Below are 16,279 nucleotides of genomic sequence, written 5' to 3' on the forward strand. Positions count from 1 at the left end.
AAGAGCGGGCATGCAGAGGTGCTTAAAGAGCCAAAGAAGAGCAGCTCCTGTTTGCGGCTGGAGGCCTCCTGGTCTTCGTCTCACCATAACTCTGCTCCTCTCCATTCAGCTATGACTTACCGTGTAATTACTGACACACCGGTGCACTGGAAAGACATGGTTGCAGAAACTAGACAATAACCAGTGTTAACACTGTAAACAGTTATTTGCTATGTGTAATCACTGGGCAGTGAATACTGCTTTCATTATATTTCCAGTATTTTTCCTCTCTTGCCTGGTTTGTATAAGTAATTTAATCATTTATGTAACTCCCACAACCCTGCTCGGGGTAAGCAGTTGGAAGATGGATGGATGGATTTAGATAGCATGACTGAATTCTATAGATGCATGATTTAAGATCTCCCCACCCTCACAAACCCTAAAATTTACCTCTTCATTCAGCCACAAAAGCATTTATGTAACACACCTACACAACAGAGGCTTACATCTTTCATTCGAGTGAAAGTAATAATTTTACAGCTAAAAGGCTATAACACTAAGCCTGACCGGTTTTATACCAATGTTCGCTTTTAATTCAGGTGTTACACGTGTATGTACTGGTCACCTTCCAAAATGCAGCAATTAAATGGCAAAAATAATACAAAGTTCAGCAAAGGACACAATGCACTGTATGGCGTGTTCCTCTATTACAAAGTCAGGTGTCTGGCATTCAAAGGTCATTGCCCAGGCCCACCCAAGTTCTTCAACAATCAACATGTTTCATCAGAAACAGCCCCCCTCCACTGGAAAAAATGCCTTGTATCAACCCATCACTCTAGTCTGCATCCACGCAAGGAAAGGTCATCCTCATCATTATGGATGTTTCCTGGAATGTTGATTCCTTGTCATGGCACAAATGTCGGCTACTGAATGCGAAGTACCAGCCTGGAAAGAATGCCCCCAATCCACGCTAACAATTTTTTGTTCTAGAAACGTTTAGTGAGTGTTACAATTAAGATAAGGAAATGTTAAAAGTGTCCAGTTTTCCTGATGCTCCCAGAACATCCTACTAATATAACTACTACTATAAGTAAAACTATAGTATAAAAACCAATGAATGGCATGGTAGAGCAGTGGGTAACACTGTGGCTTTACCTTTATAAAAGGTCATTGGTTCATGGCAGGATGGCACGTTCACTGTATACACATGGGACTTTCATGAAATATTTTATTATAAAACAATATTTTTCAGCATTAATTGCTTTAAAATGATCTTCAGGTAATAATGCTATTATGCTGATATTGACAGAACCTTTGTTAAAATGTGTAACATGGAAATAATGTTCCATTAACGTTACAGTAAGAATGTTCTCTGCCAACTTTGAGAAGACCTTCGCGTAATGTGAGCTTAAGTTCTGGGAACGTTCCCTGTTAGCTGGGGTGCTGTGAACATGGGACGAGCGTTGGCAGGTAGAAGGTTGGTTCACATGCTCACCTTGCACCGGAGAGTGTCCTTTGGCAAACAGGGCTGATGTGCATATTGTAAACAGCAGGAGGACAGTTCTCCTGCAAAAGGAGGAGAAGCATAAAAGTTAGCGGATGGGCAAATACTTCATTCAGTACGAGTCAATGTGAGTCAGAGAAGGACGGACGGTAATGGATAATGGTCATAAATTACCCATTATTTTCATATAAACAGATACATAGCATAACTTTCTTCATGAAAGTTCTTGCATGTTCTCTCCGCGTTTCTGTGAATTTCCTGCTATATGTTGACCTGTTGTACAGATGAACTATGAGAAAACGTCCCACCTCTGACCCTTAGCATGCACTGAAAATTGGATTAATCCATCAAGTGCCTAATATGTCTAAATATTTCATTATGAAAAGACATGTTCAATAAATTCAAATATGAGAGTCAATTGCAGAAGGTCCTACAATCATGCATAATAACTGGTTCCAAACAACTTATAAACCAAATTTTCCAAATCATAATTAAGTGCAATCCTTGTTGGGTTTCTGCCCTATTCAGTTATAGAAACAACAGTTTAATTTGAGAAGAATGACATTTAAGATTTCCAAATGTGTTGTCCAAAAGAAACATCTCAGATTTATTAGTTTCCGCTTAAGTATGTGATCACTGCACAAAAGACAAGACACACTGGGCTAGCTTTAAATGCGACACACGGGGAACACCACAGACCAAGTCTGGAGCCCTTCCCAACATTGGCTCTGATTTATTGTGCATGCTTCTGTTTTGGTATTTATTTACGCCACACATCAGGCAGCCCCAACCACTGGGCAACCAGTAATTATCCCTCAGTAGCTTTGGAAAACCCACTAACAGAGCATACCCCCAAGGCAGACATTCTTCAATGAGCCACTGTACAAACGTTCGGCCTCATAGTTAAGATACAGCCTTGTTTTTAATCATGAAGACATATGGTTGCTGTTATTTTGGGTAAAAGCTACATGTATGTTAAACTACATGCAGCATACATTTTGATACACTGGCAATCAGTGTCCCGTGCTGAGACAGTGGAGAGGAACTAGACGTAAACAGTGCAAATTGCTTTGGAACAAACAAACGTGTATCAAACATACCCAAGCATAAACAAAGGTCATCCCCAAACATAAATCTGAAATGCTAACCAATTACATGATTACAGTGATAATTGTGACAGCCGAATGACCTTTTTCCAAGCAAAAACCAGAAATGATTGCCATGGTGCCACAAGCTCATGTGAAAAATGCTAATTTATGGCAGTAGTGGCGCCATGCGTGTGCCAAGAATGTACATTTCCTCACCCCAAAACGCCGACTCTGATGAAAGGCCTGTGAGTTTAACGTCAGCAAAATATCATGCGAGCGCCATTAGCGCCAGAGGGTGTCAGCCTCCCCTCGTGGCCTCTGAGGGGAAACACACCTTTATCAACCGACCAGAAGAGGCAGATTGCATCTGTGTCCTAACCATAGGCGAACCTTCTGCTCTGAAAGAATTGCAGACGGATCATATACATTTAAACCAGAATACTTGCTGTTGTCAACAGGAGTAATTAAAATCCAATCAGCATCTGTCCACCACCACTTAAAATAACTCTTCCCCAAAAAATTTGAAGGCTTTCATCCATCTTCCTGATCACTTGTCCTGGACAGGTTTCTTAAAAGGTTAAAAGTATTCACAATAGAACTTTTTAGCAAACAGAATTAACCATCCATCCATCTACTAACCACTTATCCTAGTCAGGGTCATAAGGCAGCCTTAAACCCATCCCAACTGCAAGAGACACAATGCAGGGGACACCCAGGACGGGATGCCAGTCCTTAGCAGGGTACACACATACAGAGGTAAATTAAAGACACTAATTTTCATAAATGTCATAGAACTGCGGGAAGAAGTCCATGTAACATCGGGGGAACAAGCAAACTCTACGCAACAGAGAAGCGGGATTCTCAATCCACTGAACTACCACATCAACCCTTAAGGCTTCCAGCTGACAGAAACACACAGCAGTGGCTCAACCGGAATTTGTTCTGATGGGCCACATCCACAGATGCATCTCCAGAGAGAAACAGAACTGGCTAAGCTGGTACAGGTGTTTCCTCAAAGCTTCAGGTCATGAGTTCAGATCCTGGCCCTGTTCGAGTTCTCTGTGTGTTCGGCTACGTTTTCCCCAGGTACACTGGCTTCTTCTTAAGAGTCCTCCGAATTCTGATTTCTATATTACAACCCTATGAGGAACTGATTACAACACCACCACAACCATGACTGAATGAACAGTTGCCGAAACATAACAGACAGATATCTTGCAGATGTGCAACTGTAGAGCCACACAATTACTTCTTGATTTCTAGCGCTGCAAACAACCAAATGCTTAATCACAACAAAAATATATATATAAATATGTAAGACACAGTACCAATAGCATTATTCTGTAATGTATATGTACATTATGACTATTTCTCTAAGTTACATAACACTGACCTATTCCATTGCTTTTTTTATTTTATTTTTTTTTTACAAGCAAGCATAAAAACACCTTCATGTGATCGTAATCTCTGTCAAAATCAACTCAGGATCCAGGAAAGGGGGGGGGGGGGGAAACTAAATATCATCAGGGTTAGAATAGGAGAAGTATTTTATGTACCTTCATTATATAAGAATAATAAGAATAAGACCAAACGTTGTTTTTTCAATGCGACCCGCTGCAATCCAAAGGAGGGAATGAATGACCTGCATCGCATGTGTGCGGACGACATACAGGTGAGACATTCTCCACATTACACCAGCAGCCAAGACAGACGCCACCATACAATTCAAAGAAAACACAAGCCACATACAAAACTGCAGACACATATGGTACCACATTACATTAAGACACTAAAGGTAAATGAAGACGTTGAATTTTCCCCAAAGTGTAATATATTACAAAAAATAATAATCTGCAACTATACGTTAAAAAGACTTTTACTTAAAATTTTGAGGTGGATAATCTACTGTACGCCTTTAACATGCAGTAGCCTTGTAAACTATGAATCTCCTACAATGAAATTCTTACGCTCCACAAGGCCCAAAGACACTAGCTAGGCATTGGGCTTGGAGGAGTATCTTAAAAGGCAACAAATCTGCCAAAACCACACAATGCTGTGGCGATAATCGGATTTATGGGAGGGCCATAAATAATCACTATACCTCATTAAAACATTTTTGTGAAGGCTTAGAAAGAGAAAAATTTAACTAGAAAATATTTAGAAAACTGATCATTTTTTTAACAAGATGCAAATGCATAGGAAAAGTTGTTAAGCAACATAGATCCAAAAATCCACAGAGCAGCATCTAGAGAATTGGCATTTAGAATTATCCTCACGGGAAAGAAGTGATTTCTACATATAATAGTCAATGCAAAATAGTCACAATGTGACAGTAAAAAGAAGCAATGATTATATGTGGTTTGCAATAGCCAATTAACAATGCAGTAAGACAAATAAGTATCAGCAATTTACCAAGTGTAGCCTCTGTTAATCAAGTATGACAGCTACATTTACAGTAATTTTTTCTTTGTAATCATTTCTAACTTTAAATTGCTTTTATCTAAAATAACAACATCAGGCATGTAGCTGAAAGCATCTAAAACCATGTCACAACAGTCTAGCGTGTGATCATCATCAACAGTCCACATAGCTTAGAAGGTCCTGGCTGACATAAATTCTTCATTTTATAGTCTTCATCTTCATCTTCATCTATAGTTCTTACTGGGGCTGTAATATTTTTTTCTGAACAACGTTTTCGGCAGTTATATGACATACAGAATACAACACAATTGATCTTAGCAGTTTTATCTCTTTACATGTATCAAGAAATGACTGTCAGTATACAAGCAAGAAACAGATGTATTCCTGACAGGATTACTGTACTTCAGCACACTACAGTTCAAACCTTCAACCCATATTACGGACCTGATTCATAGTAGAGAAGCTAGAGTATAAAACATTGCGTAGAACCACTATAGTTTTCTCTGCAGAAGCTTTCAAAATGGGTTGGAGTCAAGAGGTCATCATAGCCTAAAGTAAAGATTTGCTTAGTCCACAAGACCTTAAGCAGACAAAGAACTATGAGTAAACTTCTACTGAGTTTTATTGGTTCATTCTTTCCAGTCCTTAGGAAGACCAGCAGATGTTTAGCAGAGACACACAACGATAGACTTATGACTAACCCACGATTACTGAGATAAATTTCATTTAATGACCTCTTGCAACCTGCAGTTATGACTTGCCAAGTGTATGCTGATTTCCTGTCAAAAATTAAATTAATTAAAAAGGCATGGTTTTGTCGCTTTAGATTTTAAGACCTATCAGTATACTTTTCTGATTGCACGTTTATACAGCCCATTAGGTTGAGCTTGTCCGCTTAAATATCCAGGTGTACCCTGAATCAGTGAAGACCCATGATACTGTTCCAAGACTTATGTAACACCATTAAACCTTAACTGTTTCAGTCTCTTGAACTGAAATCCTGACATATTCCTTAATTTGTATAATGAGAATCAATTGAATATTTTCGGTATTATACGCAATCCATAGGTATGAATTTTAACTCGTTTTTGATTCACTATCCTGGCTCTGTCACTTCTGTTTTGCAGACACCAAACGCCAAAGAGCGCTTAGATATGGAGAACCTGCGCTTCTTTAAACTGTCCATAAGACAGTTCCCTGTTAAATTATAAACTATATTATTAAATCATATATAAAGGTAAATAGATCTACCATTTTAGCCCTCTTGGACGTCGCGCCATATAATAAAGGGGTTTTTAAATATTCCTATCAATCAGTATCCTATAGGTAATCATCTGCCTTCAGTTAGTTCCGATCGAGGAGAAACGAGTTAAAATCTGCATTCACGCTCTTCCTGGTAGATGCAATATTGTTGCTGAATTTTGCTGATATGACTCAGAGTCAGTGAGACACGCACGTCGTCTTCGTTTCTTTCTTGAAACGCGATCTTGCCTTCATGTGTGCGGGGACGGGGCTGGGCTTTGGGCCAGGATATAGTAAAGTTAAAATCCCAGTTAAAATACGTCTCTTTCTGCAAATGGTGGTTTTTGGTTATCGCATTCCCGTACACGGGCAAGTGGAGGCTAAGTGATGTACCAAAGTCGAATAGTTTGTTTAAAGATAAATTACTTAATTTATACGACTAACAAAGACCTAGCGATTTCGACTAAAAAAAAGTCATTCAGAGCAGCTGTTACAAATTTAGATGACAAGTTAAAGAAGAAGCACTGTAATCTCATAAATTATTAACATGTATATGTGTTAGTGCTTGCAAATTAATCGATTTTATTAAGATGCAATAGAGATATGGGTTAATTTTTTCACGTGAAGTCCCCCCCCCCACTCCAGTTTCATCACATCTGATTTAAAGTCTGATATTTGTAGCCTAAGTAGGCTACCAGGGATTTAGGGCACTTCTTTGCTGTTCTCATTTCCCTTCAAGCTCGGCTGACAGGTCAATGTCACGACCGATTCAATAGGGACACCATTCGCAGTGTGATGTTTCGTGAGATCGGTGAATGATCCGAGGAGCGTCTGTTCTCTTATAAATACTCAACCGATCGCAAGCACAGTGTTACCGATTAAGTAACTGCTGCCAACAAGTGCTAACAAGTTGACCCTGACAAAAGAGTGGATCAGCAACTACAAATGACACTTCAGTGCTGGAAATATTACAGCTGATAAAGATGTCCCATCTAAATTACATGATATGGCTTTGCTGCAGGGAATATTCATGTTCGGCACAATAATGATAATAATAAAAAAAACAGGCATATTTAGGTGAATTGCTTCGCGTGTGATGTACATGCAATATACACGCAGTACTTACGTTTTTTCTGTGGCAGAAATATTTCCACTCCTTGTCCGTTGGGCTCCTAAATGCATTTGTATGCATTTGTCCAAGCAGCTGAGATCTAGGTGAAAGAAGTATTCCAAGCTAAAGGACGCCGGCTCATTAGCTATCCCTTGGTAAACACCAAACAGGATTTAAGTGAATAAAAAAAACTCAAAATTTCCTCATGGCAGGGGGATATCCAGAATGCACGATTCCCACTCACTGAGATTTTTACCAAACTCCTTTGCGATTCAAAAAAAGACACCGAAAACGAAATAGTCACATACGCCGCAAACTGGGTGCTATATGTGAGGTTTGTGTGCTGCATGCATTTCAAAAATCCCGTGTTGGTTTCATTCGTTTATTGACACTGAGACGCTTCACGCAAAGCGGACAGCCCCAGATCCGCGCTCTACCTCCAGGCAGTAAAGTCTCTGCTGATGCCGTAACTTGCAGTGGTGCGAGGGGAGCCGTGTTCATCTCCGGCTCCAGTTGGTGTTGAGTTTCTCCCATTACTGACGTGTGACATCACAGATCAGATCAGATCATTGCTGTCCAACCATTAATGCAGCCATTCATTCAACACGCGCTGCATGATAATGAGCCCATACGCCGGTTTGACGCGCATATTACATTTTACCAGGTACCTACCTAGATATTGACAGGCTATACAGTTATTTTTCCTCCATGTACCGTAAATGCGGCAGCCAAACGCGTCAGTTTTCACTCTATATTCGGTTCAGTCTGTATTTTTCTCGTATTTGCTTCATATTCACCTATCTTATCCCATGTTGCTCTTCTTTGAAACTTGAATTTATATATACAATTTGAATTTATATATATATATATATATACTGTATATATACAGACACACACACACACGCACACACAGGCACCCCTGGAGCATAGATAGGAGACCAACGTGATCTGCATACATTAAAAATACAGCTAAAACGTAATGTTGTTTACGTTGTAACTTATTTGATAGTTTGCCCTACAACCAAGCATGGGAAATGAAGTTGTGTCGTCACACTACTGTTATTGACATGTACTAGAGAACTTAAGAATGTTTCTTAACTGTTCTATACATAATATGCCGTTTGTTCAGTATAGAATAAAATAAATAAAGGTATATAAACCTTTAAAACCTATAAAAGGAATATAAAATTCCAAAAACAGCTCTTCTACTCCCAGACCCAACTTATGACTCCTGCTAATACCATATCCATCCATCCATCATCTATACCGCTTTATCCATCAGGGTGTAATCCCATATGAAATACTGAAATAGTTGCGCACAACTTCAGCTTTAGAAAAAGCTAAAATGTGTGGCTCAGTAGGATAAGGCTGCATGTGCATCTGTTGTTGGAATGTTGACAGTTTGAGCCTCTGGTCAGATCTCCGTTGGGCCCTAGAGCAAGGCCCTTAACCCGCCAAAATGCTCTGGGGGGGCTGCATAAATGACCTAAACCTGAGCTCAAATGGACAGTAAGATGGGATATGTGAAAAGAACAATTCCTATGTACTTATGTTTGTGTGAATGGCAAATAAAGGATCATTTCTTTGCATGACGTCACATACCTGGTGCTACTTCATGGAAATAGCTGTGAAATGTAGGTATACTGTACCGGTCCTGTTTCTTTTCTGTGGTAAAACTACAATGGTTTCAATTCCAAGCTGTAAATTTACGTGACCATGTTATAGATGTGCGAAATTATGCTTCTATTATTCCAGGGGACACTTGGGGTGATGTGTGGCTTAGTGTGTCAGGACACAGTGCCTGTCACCGGAAGGTTGCTGGTTCACATCCCAAAGTCTTAAAAGGATGTTGATGTCACTGTTGGGCCCCTGAGCAAGGGATTGTCTGACCCTGCTTTAAATGAAATGTTGCTTAGGGTGAAAGCATCTGATAAATAAAGAAATAGTAACTGGGTGGTTTGGGGGTGTTAATAGTCACTGGCAGTATGACTATACACTTACTACACACTGGTTATTTGTTGTTTGGGCATGAAAGATGTTGGAAGGCCATGGTCTATACCAATGTTTCTCAACCCAGTCCTCAGGCACCCTCAGACAGTTCATGTTTTTGCTCCCTCCCAGCTCCCTACTAGGAGCTATAATGTACACTGTCTGGCAGGGTGCAGGGAGGGGGCAAAAACATGGACCGTCTGTGGGCCCCCCCTAGGACTGGGTTGGTAAACACTGGTATAGGGTTATTCCCTAAGTAGATGTACGGTATATTAGTTTGGGTACCACAAAGCCTAATTTCACTTGAAGGAAAATGACAAATATTTCTGCCAAAAATGCTTCTTCAGCTTGGCAAGATAACCACAACTACAGCTCTCCAGGTTAAACACAAGACGTGTCATTACAGCATGCATGTGTTTCCATTTTTGCTCTTAAAATGTTGTATGGAGAATTTTATGAAAATAAAAACAGAAAAGATCGTTAGATAGATAGATTTATTGCCATTTGCACAGGTACAGGTCAGTACAAGTACTTTGGAATTCTTGTGCGTATCTCATTTTAAAATATTTTTATAATATTTTTATAAAATAGAGAGACAGAGAAGAGACAATTAAAAAAATATAAAATAAAAATAAATAAATAAAAACAGCAAACACACTAATTGCAGGATGGAGATGCAGATACGGGCTACAGAGTGCAGGCCTGGGTGGGTGAGTGAATTATTTCACAGAAATAATATTAAGACAGTATGTTATACACAAAAGTGAAATATTGCACATGTTTTTTAGGCTATTGCACTGAAAGAGTTATTTGACTACCTAAAAGGAAGACACAGAATGAGAGTGAGGTTGTAGTGCCGGATGTGTCTGATTGCCTCTTTGGAGTGCTAAGTGTCCAGGTAATGTCCATGGGGGAAGTGGGGGGGGCAGTATTTCTTACCCACTTTAATATCCTCAGCCATCAGTCTAACTGTGGCTGGGGAAAAAGCTGTTGTAGAATCGTGGTTTGTAGGTGGTGATACTCTCTGGCCTGTGGTGTCTTAGGTTGTATCCTAAGTTCTTCCTCCTAAACAGGCAAAATGCTGGGTGATGTTGATCACTGAGTATGACCTGAGCTTTCCTCCTACAGCACTGTGTATATAATGTGTCCAAAGAGGGGAGGTCAGAGCCTATGATCCTCTCTGCAGTGTTTACAACTTGTTGAAGAGATTTCCTCGATCAGCCTGTGTGGTATTTACAAACCACACAGTGATGCTGCTGGTCAGGATACTTTCAGCGAGTCCTCTATAGGCCTGTGTGAGGGGCTGACGTCCGAGTCCTCTATAGGTCTGTGTGAGGGGCTGACGTCCGAGTCCTCTATAGGTCTGTGTGAGGGGCTGACGTCCGAGTCCTCTATAGGCCTGTGTGAGGGGCTGACGTCCGAGTCCTCTATGGGCCTGTGTGAGGGGCTGACGTCCGAGTCCTCTATAGGCCTGTGTGAGGGGCTGACGTCCGAGTCCTCTATGGGCCTGTGTGAGGGGCTGACGTCCGAGTCCTCTATAGGCCTGTGTGAGGGGCTGACGTCCGAGTCCTCTATGGGCCTGTGTGAGGGGCTGACGTCCGAGTCCTCTATAGGCCTGTGTGAGGGGCTGACGTCCGAGTCCTCTATGGGCCTGTGTGAGGGGCTGACGTCCGAGTCCTCTATAGGCCTGTGTGAGGGGCTGACGTCCGAGTCCTCTATGGGCCTGTGTGAGGGGCTGACGTCCGAGTCCTCTATGGGCCTGTGTGAGGGGCTGACGTCCGAGTCCTCTATGGGCCTGTGTGAGGGGCTGACGTCCGAGTCCTCTATGGGCCTGTGTGAGGTGCTGACGTCGGAGTCCTCTATGGGCCTGTGTGAGGGGCTGACGTCCGAGTCCTCTATAGGCCTGTGTGAGGGGCTGACGTCCGAATCCTCTATGGGTCTGTGTGAGGGGCTGACGTCCGAGTCCTCTATAGGCCTGTGTGAGGGGCTGACGTCCGAATCCTCTATGGGTCTGTGTGAGGGGCTGACGTCCGAATCCTCTATAGGCCTGTGTGAGGGGCTGACGTCCGAATCCTCTATAGGTCTGTGTGAGGGGCTGACGTCCGAATCCTCTATAGGTCTGTGTGAGGGGCTGACGTCCGAGTCCTCTATAGGCCTGTGTGAGGGGCTGACGTCTGAGTCCTCCATAGGCCTGTGTGAGGGGCTGACGTCCGAGTCCTCCATAGACCTGTGTGAGGGGCTGACGTCTGAGTCCTCCATAGGCCTGTGTGAGGGGCTGACGTCCGAGTCCTCTATAGGCCTGTGTGAGGGGCTGACGTCTGAGTCCTCCATAGACCTGTGTGAGGGGCTGACGTCTGAGTCCTCCATAGACCTGTGTGAGGGGCTGACGTCTGAGTCCTCCATAGACCTGTGTGAGGGGCTGACGTCCGAGTCCTCTATAGGCCTGTGTGAGGGGCTGACGTCTGAGTCCAGCCTTCTTCAGTAGCCTGATGAAGTTCAGCCGCTGCTCTGCCTTCTTCACAGTTGCCACAGTATTTTTAGCCCAGTTTAGATTTTCAAAGATGCGAAGACCTTGAAACTTATAGTTGTCAGTCCGCTGTACATGAATCCCCTTGATGGTAAGAGGATGCAGGGGAGGTGCCTCCTACTGAAGGCCAGAATCAGTTCCTTGGTTTTATCTATGTTAAGCAGAAGGTCGTTGTCCTCACCATAGACAATGACTCTGTTCACCAATTCCCTGTAAGACAACTCGTCCCCATTCTTGATGAGGCCTAGAATGGTTGTGTCATCCGCATATTTGATTATTATATTGCTGTCCTGATTTGAGACACAATCATATGTGTATAATGAAAAAAGTTTTGGGCTGAGGCAGCAGCCTTGAGGGGTTCCTGTGCTGACTGTGAGCTCAGCCGAGACCTTGTTTCCCATCCTCACCACCTGTGGTCTCTCTATAAGGAAGTCCAATATCCAGTTACAGGTGGGTGATGGCACTCCCAGGTCTGCCAGCTTAGCAATCAGCTTCATTGGCCTGATTGTATTAAAATCTAAGTATAGCATGTGTACATATGTTCCCTTTGTGTCCAGGTGTTGCAGTGTGTAATGAAGCAGTAGAGCCACTGCATCATCCACTGATCTGTTTGGGCGGTAGGCAAAGTGATGGAAAAAAATGTCCAGCAGTCAAATATAAACGGCCTTTAGTATCCACTGACACAGCAGGTCGCATATCATTGGTGCTCAAGTGAACAGTAGGAGTTTCCTGTAATCCACCTACAGATTTCATACTCTGAAGTGGAACATGTGTGGGGGTATAATGCCTTTAAGGAGCTGCCCAGTGGGAGAAGGCCAACATGTGTCACACAACAGCTTTGTAGAGGAAGCTTTCACAGTACAGTACAGCAACACACACAGACGGCCAATCAAAACCTACCCTGTTGCAGTAACATCATCTCATCCTTTTGAAAAACATATACAAGTTATTGTAGGGTACAGTCTGGCTTCCAGGAGTATATCACAATTTTATACTGTATTTATTTACTGCATTGATTCTACTGTTCAGTGAGTGTGTGCCATATTTCAGGAGAAACATTACTGAAGTTCTACTGAGCCCATATACAATATTTATTCATTTAAAACATATTTTGATTTACAAAGTTCAAGAAATTAGATGCATTTGTTCTAGAAGTCATAGTGAAACATAGCGCATCTGTTATCAGTCTGATATATTGCATAAGAAATGAGCCTCGATAATTGCAATGAGTACGTGAATCATGACTTAATTTAAAGATAGCAAGTAACGTGCAGTAAAATATGTACCGTGAATAACAACAGTTAACATGCCTTTTCAAGAAACTGAGATGATTACATTTTATACACATTCTATTCAGTAGTTATTGTCACATACATTGTTGTTATATCTCTGATTGCTTTGTTACATTGTGCTGTAAAATACACCATTCTAAACAAGGTGCTGAACTGATTGAATCCATGAAGTAACATAAATTCAAATTATCACTGACTGTTAGCTACACAAAGGCTCAAAATCTAGTCAACAAAATGTAACGCAATTAAAAGAGAAATTATTTCATAACTGTACAATGAATGGTTGAAAAAGGGGAAGATCTGACTTTTAGCTTCAAATAGCTGACACATCTTCTCCTATACAGTCCAGGCTTATCCGTGCACCAAAACAGGGGGCTTCCTATCCAAGCTGAATCCAAATACCATGTGGCTCAACATCAAATTGTCTTCCAGCCACATAGTTCATAGTAATAGCTTGTAAATGTCGGCCTGTGGAAATTCTCAGTCTCTGTGGGTCAAGTTGAAGTCAAGGCTGAACAGGAGAACAGTACTGAGAGAAGTACTATACAAACTGAACTTAGTGAACTTAGTGTGCTCAGTGAATATGGGATCAAATGTGAAAGTTTCCAGTTAAACGATATCCATAGAAATGACACAACAAGAGGCCACGGACACTACAGTGAACATTTTTCCGTTTGTGATGTACGAATGCTATAAAACAAAACAGGAACTCATCACATTAACCGCGTATTCAGTCTGGTTCAAATCCCATTGACTTTCACAGATTCCTTTCAATCCAAAAGTATGACAATATGCGATCTAAACATTCTAGGTGCGTTTACCATTGTGTCACATGTCAAATTAAACTGATGGTTTTCACTGAAAATGCAGAAAGCCATGTTTTTCAAGCACATGTCTATAATTCAAGGAGGGTTTCTGTTATTTATAGTCCACCAAAAAAAAAATACTAAAAACGAAAATCCTGCATGCATAAATATTTCACGAAGGAGTCTTCCTTAACGTTTCAAGAATGACTTAAAGTGTTTTAGCTGAAAATAATCTATGTGAGTAGCAGAAAAACAGGGGGGAAAAAAATCGTTAAAAGAGAATATTTCAGAAATATGAAGAACATGACCTCCGAATGATATTTCTGGAAGGAAGAACAAGTAGAATTCAGTAGAAGGTAAGTGGAGAGGAGAAGAGAGGGTGACTGGCTACCGGTCCTGAGTGGAAACGGAATGGGCCAGCAATCAAAAGTCCAGGCATGTCACAATACACAGACTGCTCCAAATGACACTAACAGGCAGAGCTGGGTAGCTGGCTGCCTTCTGCGGTGGAAACCCCCCTCCCCCCCCCACGAACTTCCTGGGATCAAAATAACATTTCTGAAGTTACGCATATCAAGAAACAACTGCGGACAATTAACGTGCAATTTATATGTTTTCAACTATTTTAATATGCAAATAAAATAGTTTCCATTCTGAGTCAAAGAACAAGCAACCTGGCTGCATTTGAGACTCCTGCCTGTCCCAGAATAGTAAAGCCAGCTGTTGCAGTGGAGCTAAAGGCTGTCCTTCCCCTGGTGGGGGCTGGCATGCGTGTTCTTATAATGGGACCATGGGGAATGACTTCCATTACAGAGAAGTACGCAATCCAGTGTTCTCTGCCGCTATGTAATACAACGGATCATCTCAACGAAGGGTTGAAATATTTCAAAAACTGAGTGTGCAGGTCTGGAAGTCAGGACACCTGTAAATGTCTGATATTTTCTGATGAAATCTCCATCACCAAAAGAGATTCATTATTTAATAACGAGATCTGTGTTGCACATGTACTCCACACACATTGTGAGTTAAAGAGAACAGAACACAAAATCTGTAGCTGTGGAGTAAAATCACGGCTATGGTCACCCCCTCAAAAAAAAACAAACAAAAAAAAAACTTAGCTACCAATTAGACATGCAGTCAGTTACAAAAAAATCTAATTTGAACCCCCCTCAAAATTCTCTTACGGCCTCTGATTGATTGAAATGTATCGAGGGGGACCCCTCCCCGGGTCAGAAAAATCTACCGAGGGGTACTCCTCCCCAAACCCGAAATGTATTTTATAGCGTGACAGTTGATGTATGTTTGCTCAGAGAGTAAAACCGTAAAAGGAATCCCTGTACACCTCTTGCACATTCCAACAAATGCATTTTCCATAGGATTTACTTCCAGTACTGTTCCCCAATGGTTTTAGATTCTTAAATCATCTCTCTGGTATCTTCTTGACGATTACCTTGAAAGAAAAAGCCAATTAGACTTAAATATTATTTGACATTTTTAGTATTCACTAAATAAAATTTAATGTCCGTTGTAATCTTCAGACAACATTAAAATAAAGCACAGTCCCTTTGCATAATTGTGAGTAATAGTGAGTGATATTGTACTATTGTAATATCAGTAGGCCTAGGAAATTGTATGGAATATTGAATGATCCAAGGTTTCATGGATATCTCTTACTATAAAACCACACTCTTTAATGTTTTGAACGGTGTTGTGTTTATTAAAGACCCTGGTCTTTGGTATGCCTTGCTCTGGGCTATGCTGGTACAGAATATATAATGTTAATAAGTTGATGCATTAGTTTGGTATGCTCCTGGAATCCATACAAGCAGATTGCATATACTGTTACTGTAGCTAATAACCTAGTTCTTAGCCACGTTGAAACAATTATCAGCTGCAGTTAGCAAACTATGAGGGTGCTTTGCTCTCTTACCTAGTGATTTATCAAGCCATTGTAAGAAACCTGAGTACAATCACATATCTGGATTTTTAAAATGTGTTGTTTGGATTGTGTATGACATAATGTATCTTTTTTTACAGTGTTCTATAACATAAAAAAGAATGCACACCCGAAATCTTGCATTTCCGCCCATCGATCTTCTATATCCTCTTGTCCAATTCAGGGTCACAGTTTGGTAATTCCAATTCATCTTAGTGGTTTCTAGGTAATGGAAACTGGAGAACCCAGAGGAAACCCCATTACAACTTGGGGAGAACATGCAATCTGAATACACAGAACCATGGGGAAGACTCAAACGCTGCCAGAGGTGCGAGTCAACAGTGTTAACCAGTGCACCACCCCTTCATTTTGCATTTTTGGAAT

General features: G+C 41.2%; 1 protein-coding gene across 2 annotated transcripts in view; it reads right to left on the reverse strand.

Moving 5' to 3' along the window:
- LOC111833989 (uncharacterized) overlaps positions 1–7,869 on the reverse strand; it is an 83,838-nt gene extending 75,969 nt beyond the window's left edge. For both annotated transcript variants that reach the window (XM_072699517.1, XM_023792817.2), the window contains exons 1-3: positions 7,783–7,869; positions 7,361–7,445; positions 1,475–1,545 (exon numbers count right to left, since the gene is read on the reverse strand). In XM_072699517.1, coding sequence (XP_072555618.1) covers positions 1,475–1,545; positions 7,361–7,445; positions 7,783–7,846 — 220 coding nt within the window. In that variant the 5' untranslated portion in view covers positions 7,847–7,869. The remainder of the gene's footprint in view (positions 1–1,474; positions 1,546–7,360; positions 7,446–7,782) is intronic.
- Between the last annotated feature and the right edge of the window lie 8,410 nt (positions 7,870–16,279).

The sequence above is a fragment of the Paramormyrops kingsleyae genome, chromosome 15, assembly GCF_048594095.1.
Source record: "Paramormyrops kingsleyae isolate MSU_618 chromosome 15, PKINGS_0.4, whole genome shotgun sequence".
Lineage (NCBI taxonomy): Eukaryota > Metazoa > Chordata > Actinopteri > Osteoglossiformes > Mormyridae > Paramormyrops > Paramormyrops kingsleyae.